Here is a 20,556-nt window from a genome sequence, read left to right as displayed (position 1 = left end):
AAGCCCATAAAATGGTTGCCTAGCAATAATCAACAACCAAATTGACAAGAGTTTGAAGATTTTTGAAAATAATTAAATGGGCAAACGTTGCACATTCCAGGTCTGGAACGCTCTTGCAGGATTTACCCATAAAAACTCACAGCTGTAATCATTTCCAAATGTCATTCTAACATGTATTGACTCAGTGGGTTGAATACTTATGTAATCAAAAGATATTAGTGTTGTATTTTTCATTATTCTTACAAATTTTACCATCTCAATTGGGTTGAGGTCAGGGGATTGTGGAGGCCATGTCATCTGATGCAGCACTCCATCACTCTTCTTCTTGGTCAAAAAGGCCTAACACAGCCTGGAGGTGTGTTTTGGGTCATTGTCCTGTTGAAAGAAAAATGATAGTACCACTAAGCAAACAAGATAGGTTTGCGTATCGCTGCAGAATGCTGTGGTAGCCATGCTGGTTAAGTGTGCCTTCAATTCTAAATAAATTACAGTGTCACCAGCAAAGCACCCCACACCATCACACCTCCTCCATGCTTTACGGTGGGAACAACACATGCAGAGATCATCTGTTCACCTATTTTGCGTCTCACAAAGACACAGCGGTTGGAACCAAAAATCAAAAAAATTTACCTCATCAGACCAAAGGACAGATTTCCACCAGTCTAATGTCCATTGCTCATGTTTCTTGGCCCAAGCAAGTCTCTTCTTCTAATTGGTGTCCTTTAGTAGTGGTTTCTTTGCAGCAATTCGACCATGAAGGCCTGATTCACAGTCTCCTCTGAACAGTTGATGTTGAGATGTGTCTGTTACTTGAACTCTGTGAGCATTTAAAATGGGCTGCAATTTCTGAGGCTGGTAACTCTAATGAACTTATCCTCTGCACCAGAGGTAACTCTGGGTCCTCCTTTCCTGTGACGGTCCTCATGAGAGGCCAGTTTCATCATAGCGCTTCATGGTATTTGCGACTGCACTTGAAGAAACTTTAAAAGTTCTTGAAATTCTCCGGATTGACTGAACTTCATGTCTTAAAGTAATGGACTGTCGTTTTATTTTGCTTATTTGAACGTTTTTTGACATAATATGGACTTGGTATTTTACCAAATATGGCTATCTTCTGTAAACCACCCTACCTTGTCACAACACAACTGATTGCCTCAAACACATTAAGAAGGAAAGAAATTCCACAAATTAACTTTTAACAAGGCACACCTGTTCATTGAAATGCATTCCAGGTGACCTCATGAAGCTGGTTGAGAGAATGCCAAGTGTGCAAAGATGTCAAAGGCAAAGGGTGGCTACTCTGAATAAGATATATTTTGATTTGTTTAAAACGATTTTGGTTACTTCATGATTCTATGTGTAATTTCATAGTTTTGTTGTCTTCACTATTACTCTACAATGTAGAAAATAGTACAAATAAAGAAAAACCCTTGAATGAGTAGGTGTCCAACATTTTTACTGGTACTGTGTGCGTGTATATATATATATATATATATATATATATATATATATATATATATATATATATATATACACATACACACACACACACACACACACACACACACACACACACACACACACACACACACTACCGTTCAAAAGTTTGGAGCCACTTAGAAATGTACTTTTCCATAAAAACATACAGTTGAAGTCGGAAGTTTACATACACTTAGGTTGGAGTCATTAAAACTCATTTTTCAAACACTCCACAAATTTCTTGTTAACAAACTAAAGTTTTGGCAAGTCGGTCAGGACATCTACTTTGTGCATGACACGTAATTTTATCAACAATTATTTACAGACAGATTATTTAACTTATTTTTCACTGTATCACAACTCCAGTGGGTCAGAAGTTTACATGCACTAAGTTGACTGTGCCTTTGAACAGCTTTTAAATTCCAGAAAATTATGTCATGGCTTTAGAAGCTTCTGATAGGCTAATTGACATTATTTGAGTCAATTGGAGGTGTACCTGTGGATGTATTTCAAGGCCTACCTTCAAATCACAGTGCCTTTTTGCTTAGCATCTTGGGAAAATCAAAAGAAATTAGCCAAGACCTCAGAAAAAAAAATTGTAGACCTCCACAAGTCTGGTTCATTCTTGGGAGCAATTTCCAAACGCCTGAAGGTACCACATTCATCTGTACAAACAATAGTACACAACTATAAACACCATGGGACCACGCAGCTGTCATACTGCTCAGGAAGGAGACGCGTTCTGTCTCCTAGAGATGAACGTAATTTGGTGCGAAAAGTGCAAATCAGTCCCAGAACAACAGCAAATGGCCTTTTGAAGATGCTGGAGGAAACAGGTACAAAAGTATCTATATCCACAGTAAAACGAGTCCTATATCGACATAACCTGAAAGGCCAATCGGGAAGGAAGAAGCCACTGCTTCAAAACCGCCATCAAAAAACCAGACTACGGTTTGCAATTGCACATGGGGACAAAGATCGTACTTTTTGGATAAATGTTCTCTGGTCTGATGAAACAAAGATAGAACTGTTTGGCCATAATGACCATAGTTATGTTTGGAGGAAAAAGGGGGAGGCTTGCAAGCCGAAAAACACCATCCAAACCGTGAAGCACGGGGGTGGCAGCGTCATGTTGTGGGGGTGCTTTGCTGCAGGAGGGACTGGTGCACTTCACAAAATAGATGGCATCACGAGGAAGGACAATTATGTGGATATATTGAAGCAACATCAGTCAGGAAGTTAAAGCTTGGTCGCAAATGGGTCTTCCAAATGGACAATGACCCCAAGCATACTTCCAAAGTTGCAGAAAAATGTCTCAAGGACAACAAAGTCAAGGTATTGGAGTGGCCATCACAAAGCCCTGACCTCAATCCCATAGAAAAGTTCTGGGCAGAACTGAAAGTGTGTGCAAGCAAGGAGGCCTACAAACCTGACTCAGTTACACTAGCTCTGTCAGGAGGATTGGGCCAAAATTCACCCAACTTATTCTGGGAAGGTTGTGGAAGGCTACCGAAAATGTTTGACCCAAGTAAAACAATTTAAAGGCAATGCAACCAAATACTAATTGAGTGTATGTAAACTTCTGACCCACTGGGAATGTGTTGAAAGAAATAAAAACTCAAATAAATCACTCTCTCTACAGTCGTGGCCAAAAGTTGAAAAGCAAAATTGTGAGTGAGCCCACTCCCTTGGCTGAGAAGCAACCCCACACATGAATGGTTTCAGGATGCTTTACTGTTGGCATGACACAGGACTGATGGTAGCGCTCACCTTGTCTTCTCCGGACAAGCTTTTTTCCGGATACCCCAAACAATCGGAAAGGGGATTCATCAGAATCAGAATCAGAAAATGACTTTACCCCAGTCCTCAGCAGTCCGATCTCTGTACCTTTTGCAGAATATCAGTCTGTCCCTGATGTTTTGCTGCTCTTCTTGACACCAGACCATCCTCCAAAAGTCTTTGCCTCACTGTGCGTACAGATGCACTCACACCTGCCTGCTGCCATTCCTGAGCAAGCTCTGTACTGGTGGTGCCCCGATCCCGCAGCCAAATCAATTTTAGGAGACGGTCCTGGCGCTTGCTGGACTTTCTTGGGCACCCTAAAGCCTTCTTCACAACAATTGAAACGCTCTCCTTGAAGTTCTTGATGATCCGATAAATGGTTTATTTAGGTGCAATCTTACTGGCAGCAATATCCTTGCCTGTGAAGTCCTTTTTGTGCAAAGCAATGATGACGGTATTTGTTTCCTTGCAGGTAACCATGATTGACAGAGGAAGAACAATGATTTCAAGCACCACCCTCCTTTTGAAGCTTCTAGTCTGTTATTCGAACTCAATCAGCATGTCAGAGTGATCTCCAGCCTTATCCTCGTCAACACTCACACCTGTGTTAATGAGAGAATCACTGACATGATGTCAGCTAGTCCTTTTGTGGCAGGGCTGAAATGCAGTGGAAATGGTTTTTGGGGATTCAGATCATTTGCATGGCAAAGAGGGACTTTGCAATTAATTGCAATTCATCTGATCACTCTTCATAACATTCTGGAGTATATGCAAATTGCCATCAAACAAACTGAGGCAGCAGACTTTGTGAAAATTCTGACATTTCACATTCTTAAAATAAAGTAGGGATCCTAACTGACCTACGACAGGGAATTTCTATGAGGATTAAATGTCAGGAATGGTGAAAAACTGAGTTTAAATGTATTTGGCTAAGGCATATGTAAACTTCCGACTTCAACTGTACATTAAATGAGTTGCAACATGAATAGCAAATATAGTCAAGACGTTGACAAGGTTATAAATAATGATTTTTTATTTAAATAATTGTGTCCTTCAAACTTTGCTTTCATCAAATAATCTTCCATTTGCAGCAATTACACCCTTGCAGACCTTTGGCATTCTAGTTGTCAATTTGTTGAGGTAATCTGAAGAGATTTCACCCCATGCTTCCTGAAGCACCTCCAAGAAGTCTGATTGGCTTGATGGGCACGTCGTACGCACCATACGGTCAAACTGCCCCCACAACAGCTCAATAGCATTGAGATCCTAATACTGTGCTGGTCACTCCATTAGAGACAGAATACCAGCTGACTGCTTCTTCCCTAAATAGTTATTGCATAGTTTGGAGCTGTGCTTGGGTTATTGTTCTGTTGTAGGAGGAAATTGGCTCCAATGAAGCGCAGTCCACAGGGTATGGCATGGCGTTGCAAAATGGAGTGACAGCCTTCCTTCTTCAAGATCCCTTTTACCCTGTACAAATCTCCCTCTTTACCACTACCCAAGCACCCCCAGACCATCACATTGCCTCCACCATGCTTGACAGATGGCGTCAAGTACTCCTCCAGCATATTTCAATTTTTTCCGATTCTCACAAATGTTTTTCTTTATCCGAACACCTCAAACTTAGATTCATCTGTCCATAACACTTTTTTCCAATCTTCCTCTGTTCAGTGTCTGCGTTCTTTTGCCCATCTTGATCTTTTTTTTTATTAGCCAGTCTGAGACATGGCTTTTTCTTTGAAACTGTCTAGAAGGCCAGCATCCCGGAGTCGCCTCTTCACTGTTGATGTTGAGACTGGTGTTTTGCGGGTACTATTTAATGAATGAGGATTTGTGAGGCGTCTGTTTCTCATACTAGACACTCTAATGTACTTGTCTTCTTGCTCATTTGTGCACAGGGGCCTCCCACTCCTCTTTCTATTCTGTTTATAGGCAGTTTGCGCTGTTCTGTGAAGGGAGTAGTACACAGCGTTGTACGAGATCTTCAGTTTCTTGGCAATTTCTCGCATGGAATTGCTTTCATTTCTCAGAACAAAAATAGACTGACGAGTTTCAGAAGAAAGATATTTGTTTCTGGCCATTTTGAGCCTGTAATCGAACCAACAAATGCTGATGATGCAGATACTCAACTAGTCTAAAGGCCAGCTTTATTGCTTCTTTAAATCAGCGCAACTGTTTTCAGCTGTGCTAACATATTGCAAAATGGTTTTCTAATGATCAATTAGCCTTTTAACATGATAAGCTTGAATTGGCTAACACAACATGCCATTGGAACACAGGAGTATTGGTTGCTGAAAATGGGCCTCTGTACGCCTATGTAGATATTCCATAAAAAAATCTGCCGTGTCCAGCTACAAAGGTAATTTACAAAATTAAAAAAGTCTACACTGTATTTATGATAAATTTGATGTTATTTTAATTGACCAAAAATGTGTTTTTCTTTCAAAAACAAGGACATTTCTAAGTGACCCCAAACTTTTGAACGGGAGTATATATATATGTATATATATATATAAATAAACTCAGCAAAAAAGAAACATCCTCTCACTGTCAACTGTGTTTATTTTCTGCAAATTAACATGTGTAAATATTTGTATGAACATAACAAGATTCAACAACAGCGACAAACTGAACAAGTTCCACAGACATGTGACTAACAGAAATGGAATAATGTGTCCCTGAACAAAGGGGGGGTCAAAATCAAAAGTAACAGTAAGTATCTGGTGTGGCCACCAGCTGCATTAAGTGCTGCAGTGCATCTCCACCTCGTGGACTGCACCAGATTTGCCAGTTCTTGCTGTGCGATGTTACCCCACTCTTCCACCAAGGCACCTGCAAGGTCCTGGACATTTCTAGTGGGAATGGCCCTAGCCCTCACCCTCCGATCCAACAGGTCCCAGATGTGCTCAAAGGGATTGAGATCCGGGCTCGTCGCTGGCCGTGGCAGAACACTGACATTCCTGTCTTGCAGGAAATCACACACAGCCATGGCTGGTGTCATTGTCATGCTGGAGGGTCATGTCAGGATGAGCCTGCAGGAAGGGTACCACATGAGGGAGGAGGATGTCTTCCCTGTAATGTACAGCATTGAGATTACCTGCAATGACAACAAGCTTAGTCCAATGATGCTGTGACACACCGCCCCAGACCATGATAGACCCTCCACTTCCAAATCGATCCCGCTCCAGAGTACAGGCCTCGGTCTAACACTCATTCCTTCAACGATAAACCGGAATCCGGCCATCACCCCTGGTGAGACACAACCGCGACTCGTCAGAGAAGAGCAGTTTTTGCCAGTCCAGTCTGGTCCAGCGATGGTGGATTTGTGCCCATTGGCGACGTTGTTGCCGGTGATGTCTGGTGAGGACCTGCCTTACAACAGGCCTACAAGCCCTCAGTCCAGCCTCTCTCAGCCTATTGCGAACAGTCTGGGCACTGATGGAGGGAGTGTGCATTCCTGGTCTAACTAGGGCAGTTGTTGCCATCCGGTACCTGTCCCGCAGGTGTGATGTTCGGATGTACCGATCCTGTGGGGGTGTTGTTACACATGGTCTGCCACTGCGAGGACGATCAGCTGTCCTTCCTGTTTCCCTGTAGCGACGTCTTAGAAGACTCACAGTACGGACATTGCAATTTATTGCCCTGGCCACATCTGCAGTCCTCATGCCTCCTTGCAGCATGCCTAAGGCAAGTTCACGCATATGAGCAGGGACCCTGGGCATCTTTCTTTTGGTGCTTTACAGAGTCAATAGAAAGGCCTCTTTTGTGTCCTGAGCTTTCATAACTGTGACCTTAATTTCCTACCGTCTGTAAGCTGTTAATGTCTTAACGACCATTCCACAGGTGCATGTTCATTAATTGTTTATGGTTCATTGAACAAGAATGGGAAACAGTGTTCAAACCCTTTACAATGAAGATCTGTGAAGTTATTTGGATTTTTACGAATTTCCTTTGAAAGAGACGGGCCTGAAAAAGGGACGTTTCTTTTTTTGCTGAGTTCACACACAAAATCAAGTTGAAGTCGGAAGTTTACATACACTTAGGTTGGAGCCATTAAAACTTGTTTTTCAACCACTCCACTTTCTTGTTAACAAACTATAGTTTTGGCAAGTCGGTTAGGAGATCTACTTTGTTCATGACACAAGTATTTTTTCCAACAATTGTTTACAGACAGATTTTTCCACTGTATCACAATTCCAGTGGGGCAGAAGTTTACATGCAGTAAGTTGACTGTGCCTTTAAAAAAATTGGAAAATTCCAGAAAATGACTTCAGAATTTTCTGATAGGCTAATTGACAGTATTTGAGTCATTTGGAGGTGTATTGTGGATGTATTTCAAGGCCTATCTTCAAACTCAGTGTCTCTTTGCTTGACATCATGGGAAAATCAAAAGAAAATCAGCCAAGACCTCAGAAAAACAGATTGTAGACCTCCAAAAGTCTGGTTCATCCTTGGGAGCAATTTTCCAAACGCCTGACGGTATCACGTTCATCTTTACAATCAATAGTACGCAAGTAAAAACACCATGGGACCACGCAGCCATCAAACCGCTCAGGAAGGAGACACGTTCTGTCTCCTAGAGATGAACATAATTCAATGCGAAAAGTGCAAATCAATCCCAGAACAGCAGAAAGGGACCTTGTGAAGATGCTGGAGGAAACAAGTACAAAAGTATCTATATCCACAGTAAAACGAGTCCTATATCGACATAACCTGAAAGGCCAATCGGGAAGGAAGAAGCCACTGCTCCAAAACTGTCATCAAAAACGTCAGACTACGGTTTACAATTGCACATGGGGACAAAGATCGTACTTTTTGGATAAATGTCCTCTGGTCTGATGAAACAAAGATAGAACTGTTTGGCCATAATGACCATCGTTCTGTTTGGAGGAAAAAGGGGGAGGCTTGTAAGCCGAAGAACACCATCCAAACCGTGAAGCACGGGGGTGGCAGCCTCATGTTGTGGCGGTGCTTTGCTGCAGGAGGGACTGGTGCACTTCAAAATAGATGGCATCACGAGGAAGGACAATTATGTGGATATATTGAAGCAACATCTCAAGACGTCAGTCAAGAAGTTAAAGCTTGGTTGCAAATGGGTCTTCCAAATGGACAATGACCCCAAGCATACTTCCAAAGTTGTGGAAAAATGGCTTAAGGACCACAAAGTCAAGGTTATTTGAGTGGCCATCAAAGCCCTGACCTCAATCCTATAGAATATTTGTGGGCAGAACTGAAAAAGCATGTGCGAGCAAGGAGGCCTACAAACCTGACTCAGTTACACCAGCTGTGTCAGGCGGAATGGGACAAAAGTTACCCAACTTATTGTGGGAAGCTTGTGGAAGGCTATGCAAAACATTTGACCCAAAATAAACAATTTAAAAGGCAATGCTACCAAATAGTAATTGAGTGTATGTAAACTTCTGACCCACTGAGAATGTGATGAAAGAAATAAAAGCTGAAATAAAAATCACTCTACTATTATTCTGACATTTCACGTTCTTAAAATAAAGTGGTGATCCTAACTGACCTAAAGACAGGGAATTTTTACTAGGATTAAATGTCAGGAATTGTGAAGAACTGAGTTTAAATGAATTGGGCTGAGGTGTATGTAAACTTCAACTGTACATACTTTTCACCAAATGTACAATGTTGGCTATTTTCCCCCTCCTCCTCTCCCCCTGCATGGCCGTGTAGTGATAGTGGGAGTTGAACCCCTCTACACAGACATTCTGTGATGCTCCTCAGTGTCAACGGGTGGAGGGGGAGGAGAGGGGGTAAAGATAAGGTTCCGGGCTGGATCTACAGAGCATGCCAGGTGAGGAGAGGGTTTGTGGGTCGGGGCAACACCACCACTTTTCATTCTGGTAAGATAACCACAAAGAGAGAAGAGGGATGATTGATTTCTCTGTTACATAGGAAGTTTCATGTGTGAAAGAATATATACAAATGGCAGCGAATCAAATTGACGGCATCAAAGCAGCTCAATGACATTTTGTCATGGGCTCACTGTGACTACTAGTTCGTCATTTCTTTCTATTTCTCTACTGGCTAGAATATAGAGTAGGTTATACCCAATGGCCTCTTCTCTCTATGTTCCTTTCGGTCTGTGAAGACAATGGGTGTTTCTTTCATGCATATTCAGTACAGATTCTGCAGAGATTTTAATTGTGTCCTATTGGTTCCTGAGATGTTAACATGTTTCTAGCCAGACATTGTAAAGATATGATACTTTGCGCAGAAGCTGTGTCTGTGACAGAAACACACTCAGCGGGAGGTGAGAGCCAAATAAACATCACCTCACCTGGCCTTCCCAGAGCACTGGTGAAAGTGCTCCTGGAAAGAAGAACATTTATAAGTATTGGAACATATCCATTAGGCCATCTTTGGCCCTTTCGGAAACATCACTAGATGAACGAGGAGAAGAGGTCAAAAGTGAATTGCACTGCTCCTTAAGGCCACTCTGGAAAGACATTTCAAACCAAGTTTTAAAACGTGATGTAGCACCCTTCCTTGAGGTAATGACGAATGTAATGCATTCCTCTATATAGCTTTCACCAAGTAATAGAACAAGCAATTACAGTACAACAATGAGGAAAGGATTTCAGTTGGCCTTTTTTAAAACGGACTCCATTGGGGATCCGTAGAGCTGAAATGTTTTGTATACAGGATGTCATACTCATTTCTTCTTTTTATCTAGTAGAATTCGCTGCGCCCGAGGAAGAAAATCGTCTTTTGAGATCCACGTGTCTTACGGAAGCTGATAATCATCTGATAATCATCACTTCACCAAAATGAACGGATGGCGGGAAATAACACAATTGCACATTAGATGACGCATTCACAGTAGGATGAGCCTAGTATCCTGATATGTTGCTTACTGCGTTTGTTTTTACAACACAGTACATTATTAATAGTATGTAGTACAATTAGTGCACAGTATGCAGTTTAAGTAAGTAGTAGACAAGCCAGATTTTCTAAAACACAGCCAATGTCTTATTTCCAACTTCTGACTTTCGTTTTGCGTATGGCATGGCAATGATATTCATTGGACATCCCTAACGCAGAGAGCTGAGACAAGGCTAAGCACCTAGAGGTTGACTTGGAATTTCACCTTTATTTAACTAATCCTTATTTACGATGACGGCCTGGGAACAGTGGGTTAACTGCCTTGTTCAGGGGCAGAACGACAGACTTTTACCTTGTCAGCTCTGGGATTCAATCTAGCAACCTTTCGGGTTACTGGCCCAACGCTCTAACCACTAGGCTACCTGCCGCCCCAATAGTGCATAGACGCTAGTGCATAGACGCTGACAAAAATCACCCTTCTCTAGCTAGAGCTGTTGTTGAAAGATCAATGTAAGGCAGCAGTGGCCAATTGGGTTCATCAGTCAGAAACAAAACACTTCCCTTTTCGTGCTGTGCGGTGTATTTTTCTAACCCATAACCTTATCCACAAGTCTCTTTATTAAACTGTGAATTTTACAGTCCTGTGTTCCTTGCAAAGACTTTGTGACTTCATCACTCACCACATAAGGATGTCAGCATGGCCAGAACGTTTAACTTTGTAAGTGTGAAGTGCCATTGCCCAGAGGTAGATCTATGTTTAGCAGAGTCTAAATCACCCCTGCAGCTCCTGCTTGCCCATATTAAGTAAATGGACTGAACTGTGGGTCAGGTTATACAGTGGGGGGAAAAAAAATTACACCCTTTATAAATATTAGCAAAAATGACTATTAAATAAATTGAAATACTGAGCTATATTGTATGCTACAAAAAAATGTGGGAAACTATATTATACGAATAACTGTTTAGAGAAATAAAAATCCCAAAAATGTTTCATGAGTCGGAGAACACGTTCAAAGAGCTGATAGACCATTCCTCTATACAGAACCCTTCAAGATCCTTGAAATCGTTTCTCTGCTTATGGACTGTCCTCTTCAATTCAAACCACAGGTTCTCATTGGGATTCAAGTCCTGAGACAGATTGTTAATTGACAAAAATCAACATTTTGCATTGGCAATTTCTTTGTGAATTTTGATGTGTACTTGGGATTATTGTCTTGCTGGAAGATTCACTTTCAGAAAATTTTGGGGCTAAAATGTCCTGAGTTCATGATGCTGTTGACCTTTTTATTTAACCTTCATTTAACTAGGCAAGTCAGTTCAGAACAATTTCTTATTTACAATGACGGCCTAGGAACAGTGGGTTAACTGCCTTGGTCAAGGGCAGAACGACAGATTTTTACCTTGTCAGCTCGGGGATTCGATCTTGCAACCTTCCGAATCAAATTTTATTGGTCACATACACATGGTTAGCAGATGTTAATGCGAGTATAGCGAAATGCTTCTGGCTACTAGTCCAACGCTCTAACCACTAGGCTACCTGCCGCCCCCACCTTAAGGGCCCCAGGACCAGTGGAAGCAAAATAGCCCCATAACGTCAAAGATCCACCACCATATTTTACAGTAGGTATGGGGTTATTTTCTGCATTCCAATGCCAAACCCACCACTGGTGTGCGTGGCCTAAGATATTTATTTTCACCTCTGCCCAAAGCAGCAGGTACAATCCAAATGCCAATGTCATTTAGTAGCCTCCAAGTGTTTACATTAGCTCATTGACATGAAAATAGGTATGCACATTCTTTTCAGCATACAATATAGCTCAGTATTTGATTTACTTTATATATTTTTTTGCTTTCCTTTATCAAGGGTGTCAATAATTTCAAACCCCACTGTAAATAGGAGAAGGAACAAGTTGTCAAACACTAACCGAAGATCAGTTGGGAAAATTACCATCTGGGTAACCTGTCATAGAACAGAAACGTCCACCTGTCATAGAACAGAAACGTCCACCTGTCATAGAACAGAAACGTCCACCTGTCATAGAACAGAAACGTCTACCTGTAGTGTTTAAATGCCAGTGTAGCAAAGAGTGAAGTTCTTATATACTTTCAGGACGGTCACTGGCTTTAGACTTAATTTCTTAGGGTCCTCCAGTTTATTGGATTACTCAAAACAACAGCCACCTCCAAGAAGCTGCGTGACATATCAGCATGAGAGCAAATAGATTGAGGATTTAGGTGTGTTGTGAATATGTGAGTGATATGATAGAGAAACTGATACAACAAAACAGGTTATCTCCAATTTCCACAGCAGCATGTAAACCTCAGCCATACACTTTAAATATTTATGGGTAAATGTACAAGTGATTGTTCTTTAAATAGTGGTCAGTTGCCATAATAGTCTGTCTCAAATATCCCTTTAAAGGATCAAACCCCACACCAAATGTTCACTCCCGCCTCTTTCACCACCCAACTAACAGGCTCACATTGATCTACGGAATGAACCATTGAAAATATATACTATTTAATTCCAGTGTAAGTCCAGTGTTCTTTCCTATTGGTTTTCAAGGTTAAAAAGTTAATCAGCGGACACAATCCAGTTTCAAAAGTGTTCTGTACGACACACATCTACCGGAGTCTCCTCGGCTGACAAGTTGTCAGCGTTTGTGTTTTGTTTGGACGGGTTTCCTTCGAGCCGTCCGGCGAGTTTCGTTTAAAGGAGGAATAGATTTAAGGGATTGGGAAGCCCTACGACGTCACATGACTAAGCTAGAGTGGGTGGAGCAGTAAGGAAGAAGAGGAACCGGTTAAAAAAAAGCATGATCTTCTACAAGGCAGAGAGAGATAGGACTCCCTATGAACATGTGTAATGTATGTTATCCATACATCTGATAGAGACGAGGGAGGGGAGGAAAGAAAGGGCAGGGGAGAGTGCAAGAGTACAAGGGAAGGGTGAGAGGAAAGTGAGAGAGTTCACTCCCTGTTCCTGGCTCATCGGTACACCAGGTGTGATATGGTTCCAGACTTAAAGTTGAGCTGATGGTTGGGGACAAAGCTGTGCTGGGGGTTTTTACGTGTGCACAAGTCTTTGCCGTACAGGCTTATGCACGAGTCACACGATACCTTGGAGCAGTTCACACAGGTGTGAGATGCGCCCGGCTTGTTACAGAACCCGCACCGCGACCCCCCCAGACTTGCTCGGTCAGCATTGGCTACCATGGCAACCGACTTGCTGGGAAACAGCTTGGTGGCCATGAGGGGTTTCTCCACCATCTGGGGGTGGGGGTGGGTGTGCTGGTGGGTGAGGGTGAGGGGATGAGGGTGCATGTGGGGGTGAGGAGAGTGGGTGTTGGAGTATACTGACAGCTTCTCCTTGACGGGGAGGTAGCCATCCATGGGGCGGGGTGATTTGGGGGTTGGGTACTCCTGCAGTCTACAACAGGGGGAGGGGTCGATGTCGCGACAGGCCGGGCACAGGATCATGTCACACCTAGGGCAGGAGGCCAGGCTGGAGCAGCCCAGGCCACAACCCTGACACTTCACCCCCAGAGAAGAGAACCCGCCGTGGGCTTTGAGCGCCCAGCCATCCCTGGCATCCCAGGGCTCCCTGGATGAAGGTCTGGAAGGTGTCTGTCGACCTCCAACCCCAGGCCCACCTCTCTCTGTGTACAGATCAATCTCATCCAATGAGGAGAGGTGGTAGGAGGAGTAGGCATCAACCGAGGGCGGTGATTGAATAGGGAAGAAGTCAGGCAAGGGGCTGTAAGAAGGCGGGGCAGCCACAGAAAACATGGATGTGGAGGTGCTGGGCCTGATGATCTCATCCTTCATGTCCTCCTCTGCATCCACAAACAGAGGTTCCTTCCTCAGGCTCAGAGAGGCTTTCAGGATAGGCTTACTGGCTGCGTGCCAATGCCCAGCTCCATCCGTCACATCCACCGACTTGGACGGCCTTCCCCCTCTCCTCAGATGGTGAGGGTGACCTATGTCCACTGGTCGCACAGAGAGCCGGGCCATGTCAGCCCCGAGGCTGTCCCGCCGCCGAAGGACCTCGGCACAGCCGGCTGCGTCGTCCCGGCAGCCCCTCCGTTGCTCCAGGGCCTCCAGCTCAGAGGCTGAGCCCCGGGCCAGAGCCACCACCTCCCCAAGGAGACGACACTCTGCCTGGGCCAGGAAGAGCTCAAAGGCTAGCTGCCGGAGGTGGGGCGGGCCACCAGGGTGGTCCCGGACGTGGAACTGGAGCTCGTGGTCATGGGAGTAGCCCATGGAACGCAGGAGGGAATGGAGATCGGCGTCGCACATGACAGCCTGAAGGTGGTAGACATACGGGCCCGTGAAGGTCTAGAAGGGAGAGACAGAGGAGGACACAATTATTAAGGACTGTTCCAGCAAATTCATTGAAATGCATACAATACCATGTTTAACCTCAGGCATCAAATGAATATACTACAACAATCCTGCCATCAGAACAGTCAGATGAGAGAAACACGTCCATTCCAGAAGCTTTAGATGATGGTACCTTGATGCAGCGGAACTCTTTCTTCCAGGGGAAGAGCAGCAGGTTGGTGCAGACCGTCTCCAGGGTGAGGAAGGCTCTCTCCAGGCCACGCAGACTGCAGCCTCTCAGGCAGCGCATGGCATTCTCCACCACCTCATAGAAGCGCACCATGCGGAACCTCTGGCCCGGGTCTGGCTGGTAGGCCCCCAGCAGGGCCGTGGCCGTGGAGAGTAGGGCCTCGCTGCCCCTCTGTGAGGTGCCTCTCCCAGGGCCCGCATTCCCCCCTCCGTCCTCCAGCCGCCTCTCCAGGCATGCCACGTACCTCCGGAACAGGTCCTCTTGCAGTTTAGCATCCATTGGCGGCGCAGCAGTGACCTGCTCAGCCGTGACACTCCTCTCTCATGCCAAGGACCGGGACGAAACTCAGCAGCCCCTCTCTGCCGCCATCCCAGGACACGCACACAAATAGACTCCGCTGAGGATTTGAGAAATGCACAAGAACACGCCTCTGGCCTCAATCAGGAAGCCGTCACCATTCTAAAGACGAAAGGGGATCGGTAGTAGTATTGAACTTAACTGCTTCCTGGTTTAGGGTAATTGGGGTGGTTAGGCTTTTGCCTGTTAAGACCACCCTCTGCTTTTGGGCATCTCTGGATATTTTATTAGCTGGCAGTCTATGTGTGCTCTGCAGGGCAAATGTGGGAAATAAAATAAGGCCAGAGGGGGCTGGTGGTTCACAGTTTGGGGGTCCTGAGTTGCATCCGGAGCTCTAGCCTCTGCCCTGTCAAAAGTAGTGAATTCAAGGTCACCAGGCAGAGAAGGTCACGATCATGATGCTGTGCATTTTTTTTGGAACAACCTCCAAGCTGCAACGACAAAAGAGGGATATGCGGTAGGATATTGAACACACATATGCGCACACCACACACACTTCACTGTGCCAATAACGATGACGTATTGAGCTTGGGACACTTCCCTTCTTTCTCTGCATTCATCCAGCCAGCAAAGAGAATGCAACGCTGACATCAGGTGGTTCAGAAGCAGCCAAATATGTTCCAAACATGCTAAATGGCCCATTGAAACAAAGGGGGTAGAGAACATTGATCTCAGTGTGTGTGTGCGTGATTGAGGGGAAGGGAATATGTATCCTAGTGAGTGACACACCCCCTCTATTACTGACACTAAATGTGAAGTGTGTAGCATCGATGGATGGATGTTTTTTCCCCCACAGTGCACTAAATAGCTAGCTAAGCATTTAGCCCAAAACTGCACTCGCATCCACCTTGCATGAATGATCAACAACAAAAAAGTAACAGCTCAAAATGCAGATGGATACCTGGTATGCTGATTCATGAATATAGCTAGCTTTGAAGTTACCTATTTTACCTGCATAATTGTATTGATTTCAAAATAGAGAAATATAATTGACAATGTTTGACCATGCAATCTGACCTAAATTTAAAAAATGTATACATGTCAAATCTGCATTTCACAGCAATATCCTTTTGACATTCACATTACGGTTTGCGTCCGTGTAAGGTTTGGCTAACTATAGGGCTGCAAATATGCTGGCAAATTCTAGGGCAATGCAGCTCACGGAGTTTTTCCCCCACCCAAAAAAATCCATGCCAAAACTGAAAACAAAGCAGACCAAACTCTTTTGTCCTGTAAAAAAACTGCTGTATGTAAAATGTTGTGCACTATAGCTTGGGAAATAAATAAGTGTGACTCTGCATGACAACATAATGTTGGTTTCCAACATTAGGGCTGTTTTCCTAAAGAAGTTAAATCTGCTTTGTGTCGTTTCCTTCCCAACGATACTAACTACTTTCACAAAACTTTTATCATCCCGACACTTGCTAATTCTGCAATTCCTTTCATCCAGATCGCTGTAAATAAAATGATCAACATGCAACAATTTCAAAATCGAAAGGCATAACTATGCGATTGCTATATTTGAATTGAAAAAGGGAATCAGCAAATCAATACTACTGCCCTGTTTCGTATTGGCAAATCACTGCTACTGTCCTTTTACGTATTGGCCATCTACCGTAAACATTGTCCCACAAGGAGATGAGTTGATAAATGTCTCCTAAATGTTCTAATCTATCGACAAATAGTATACCCAAGTGTGTTGTGGTTTGTTTTTTAGAAGAGCGCAAATGGCACGTAGCGGCAGCGAATTATCCTAGTTCCATTGATTTCCATACACTCTTGACATGAGTGATTCATCTGCGTGCGCTATTGATTATAGTAGAACAACCTAATCAATTGTAGTCTGGAGTACCGCTTGGTAAATGTCAAACTGCATGAGCAGTTTAAAGGTACTCATTTGGCAAAATACAATTCATCTGAACACAAGTGACAGGTGTTTATAGGGAGTATTTTTTAAGCATTGGTCTTCAACATATTTCAGAATAATGATTATGAATTGGGACATTTAAAACCGTTGTTTCGACACTCACTGCTATAAATTATATATACAAATAAATAACAGGAAGCAGCAACATTATCATTTTCAACTTGTGTTCTAGGAATATAAAAATTGTACTTCAAACGATAATTATTTGACATGAAACCACTGAATGAACCCAAAAACGTGCTATGATTTATTGTTTGATGATATTAGTGAAATCGTGAAAATGTGTTTGACCTGGCTAAGCTACTTGGTGATAGAAATTGAAGGCAAAGGACCGGCTGCGCAAGGGACGAACTTCTAGTATTCCGCTTAGCAAGCTAGCTAACTAGTTAGCATCTGAAAATACATAACCACCTGGGTTAGCTTGCCAACTATGCATTGTTCCCACCAGTTAACCACGACTAAAACGTTATTATACATCAAATTGAACATTTACGCCTTGCAACGTTAGCAACAATGATCAGCTGGTTACGCAGTGAAAGTGTCATGTACAAGACAGAGTTAGCAGGCAGTGATACTGATTTACGTTAGCTTACTAATCTGGCTATAGTTAGATGTGTGATGAATTGAACACCGCGCCACACATCAACGTTAACAATTATCAGCTGGGTACTCAATGAAATTGGCGTGTACAAGCCAGAGCTGGCAAGCTGTGATGCTAATGGCCGTTAGCCACAGTAGCTAACTAACGTTAGCTAGTAACTGTGTGTCTGTTTGATGGCATGGGCCCCCAGCCGCACAGAGAACGCCCATCTCTGCGAAGCTAGCGTGCGACGGACGCTCTTCACATATGTCCAGACAGTGGAGTCAAAGGCGAGCTATGCATGTTTAATGTTCTACTATTGTAAAAACCTGTTTTACCAGAGAGAAACGCCACGGACATTGAGTACCTTACCTTTTCCGTTCTACTGCTGGAAATCCCCATCGCCTCAGTGCGCAGGCTCCCGGTTATGACAGTTCACCAGTATCAGCTGGCGCACGGGCACTCTCCGGAGAGGGGCTTGGCCTTGTTCAAGAACGCGCCTGGAGACTCTACAGTAGAAAAACCATTCAGCCGGAATAAAGACTGGTTGATTGCTGTGGTGAGGCTCCACTTTAAAGTGGAGGGAGTACAGGGCTCTCTCTCGAGGAGGCTAAGAATACATTTAGGCTGGGAAAAGTTGAACGTTTTCAGAAGGAGTTGGATAGGGGGGAGGATTGGAGGGGAAGAGAGAGGAGGTTGAACAGACTGAGGGAGGCAGAGGATGGGTTTGAATCTGTTGAAACAAGCAATAACAAGGGAGGGGAAAAATCGAGGAAGACTGTTGTCAAGTTTAAACAGTGTGAGCCGGTGTGATGAGAACTACAATACGACCATACGAGCGCTTATTGAAGAGAGCGCTCCGTAAGCCACGCCCCACTGGGCAGAGCTAGACAAGTTGGACTGTAACACGTTTTAAAACAATAAAAATACTACTTTTACAGTGAGCCCGCCATGGTTCTGTATAGCCTAGTTATGCTAATATATTTGAGACCAGTGTATTGCAGTACATTTCGTCTTCGACTTAATGAGTAGTAAACAGGGAAACAACGTGTCCCAGACAGTTCGCAGTGGAACATGACAGAGGGAGTAACGTTTACTAGGCTACCTAAATTATTGGGATCGTCTGTTTTTGGAAAACACTGAGCTCGTTGGCAAAACAGACCATGGAACGCCTTTTCACACGAAGGGCCGCAGTGGGTCTGTGTAAATTATCCGATTATATTGGAGACAGGTTTAGAGCAGTGAATGTCATTTATTAATGTACTCTTATAGTATTTCTAAGTGGAAGCCATATCAGCCAGGGAAACGAATTGTTATCACTTTATGATAGAACATTCAGATTGGTCTGCCTGACTGTGGGTCTCTTTATTGAATTGTTAGGATTGTATTGTGATCACAACAAAACTACATATTTAACTCAAATAGAGATATAATCCATATTTTCATTAATGAAATATTCAACAGATTGAACAATCATGTACCAATGAGATTAATTAGTTGCATTGTAGTTGTGTGTGTTGTCGCCATTCAGCCTCATCTAGCGTTGGTATGGAATAAATTATAACTGACGAGGTAACTCAGCCTTAGGAAATCATTTGGAAAAGAATTCACACATCCAGTTTGAACAAATCTTTATTTGATTTGCTGTAATAGAGAGATAGGCAGTATAAAAGCATACATTCAATCTAACAATGTCTTCATTGTGTTTTAATTGAGAATTATTAAAGCATAGTCTTCCTTTATTCACCATTTCAATAAGGAAAGGGTGTCAATGTCAGTGTCAATGGCCAGCAGGCTCAGACAATATCCACAATGACTATAGTGAAAGTAATCACACTTCAAGACCCTATGGACAGATAGCTTTTAATAAAGTCATATGGTAAGTAGTATAATAAGGTGGTGGGTTTTAATAAGTGTTGGGTAATGAAAAAAAAGATATACACACCTACTCATTCAAGGTTTTTTTTCTTCATTTTGACTATTTTCTACATTGTAGAATAATAGTGAAGACGTGAAAACTATGAAATTAAACATATGGAATCATGTAGTAACCAAAAAAAGTGTTAAACACATCAAAATATATTTTAGATTCTTCAAAGTAGCCACCCTTTGCCTTGATGCCAGCTTTGAACACTATTGGTATTCTAAGGGCTATTTGACCATGAAGGAGAGTGATGGAGTGCTGTGAGGGAGATGCCGTGGGGGAGATCTTCGTGGGCTATACTCGGCCTTGTCTCAGGGTAGTAAGTTGGTGGTTTGAAGATATCCCTCTAGTGGTGTGGGGGCTGTGCTTTGTAAAAGTGGGTGGGGTTATATCCTGCCTGGTTGGCCCTGTCCGAGGGTATCGTCGGACGGGGCCACGGTGTCTTCCGACCCCTCCTATCTCAGCCTCCAGGATTTATGCTGCAATGGTTTGTGTCGGGGGGCTAGGGTCAATCTGTTATATCTGGAGTATTTCTTATTGTTACTTCAATTCAAGTAGAATTTATCCGGTGTCCTGTGTGAATTTAAGTGTGCTCCCTCTAACTCTCTTTTTCTCTCTTTTCTCTCTTCTCTCGGAGGACCTGAGCCCTAGGACCATGCATCAGGACTACCTGGCCTGATGACTCCTTCTGTCCCCAGGCCACCCCAGTCCACCTGCTGCTGCTCCAGTTTCAACTGTTCTGCCTGCGGCTATGGAGCGCTGACCTGTTCACCGGATGTGCTATCTTGACCTGCTGTTTTCGACTCTCTCTCTCTCTACCGCACCTGCTGTCTCTAACTCTAAATGATCGACTATGAAAAGCCAAATGACATTTTCTCCTGAGGTGCTGACCTGTTGCACCCTCTACAACCACTGTGATTATTATTATTTGACCTTGCTGGTCATCTATGAATGTTTGAACATCTTGGCCATGTACTGTTATAATCTCCACCCGGCACAGCCAGAAGAGGACTGGCCACCCTTCAGAGCCTGGTTCCTCTTTAGGTTTCTTCCCAGGTTCCTGCCTTTCTAGGGAGTTTTTAGCCACG

The 20,556-nt window shown here is 43.5% G+C and overlaps 1 protein-coding gene across 1 annotated transcript; it reads right to left on the bottom strand.

The window, feature by feature from the left end:
- Positions 1-5,805: 5,805 nt before the first annotated feature.
- Positions 5,806-18,077, bottom strand: LOC129824383 (spermatogenesis-associated protein 2-like). The gene is made up of 3 exons (XM_055883970.1): positions 17,917-18,077; positions 14,624-15,468; positions 5,806-14,445 (listed from the first exon to the last, which is right to left on the bottom strand). The coding sequence occupies exons 2-3, from the start codon at positions 14,957-14,959 to the stop codon at positions 13,096-13,098; spliced, it is 1,686 nt and encodes a 561-aa protein (XP_055739945.1). The 5' UTR covers positions 14,960-15,468; positions 17,917-18,077; the 3' UTR covers positions 5,806-13,095.
- Between the last annotated feature and the right edge of the window lie 2,479 nt (positions 18,078-20,556).

Source organism: Salvelinus fontinalis, chromosome 26 (genome assembly GCF_029448725.1).
Source record: "Salvelinus fontinalis isolate EN_2023a chromosome 26, ASM2944872v1, whole genome shotgun sequence".
Classification (NCBI taxonomy): domain Eukaryota; kingdom Metazoa; phylum Chordata; class Actinopteri; order Salmoniformes; family Salmonidae; genus Salvelinus; species Salvelinus fontinalis.
This window is presented reverse-complemented; position numbering and strand designations above follow the sequence as displayed.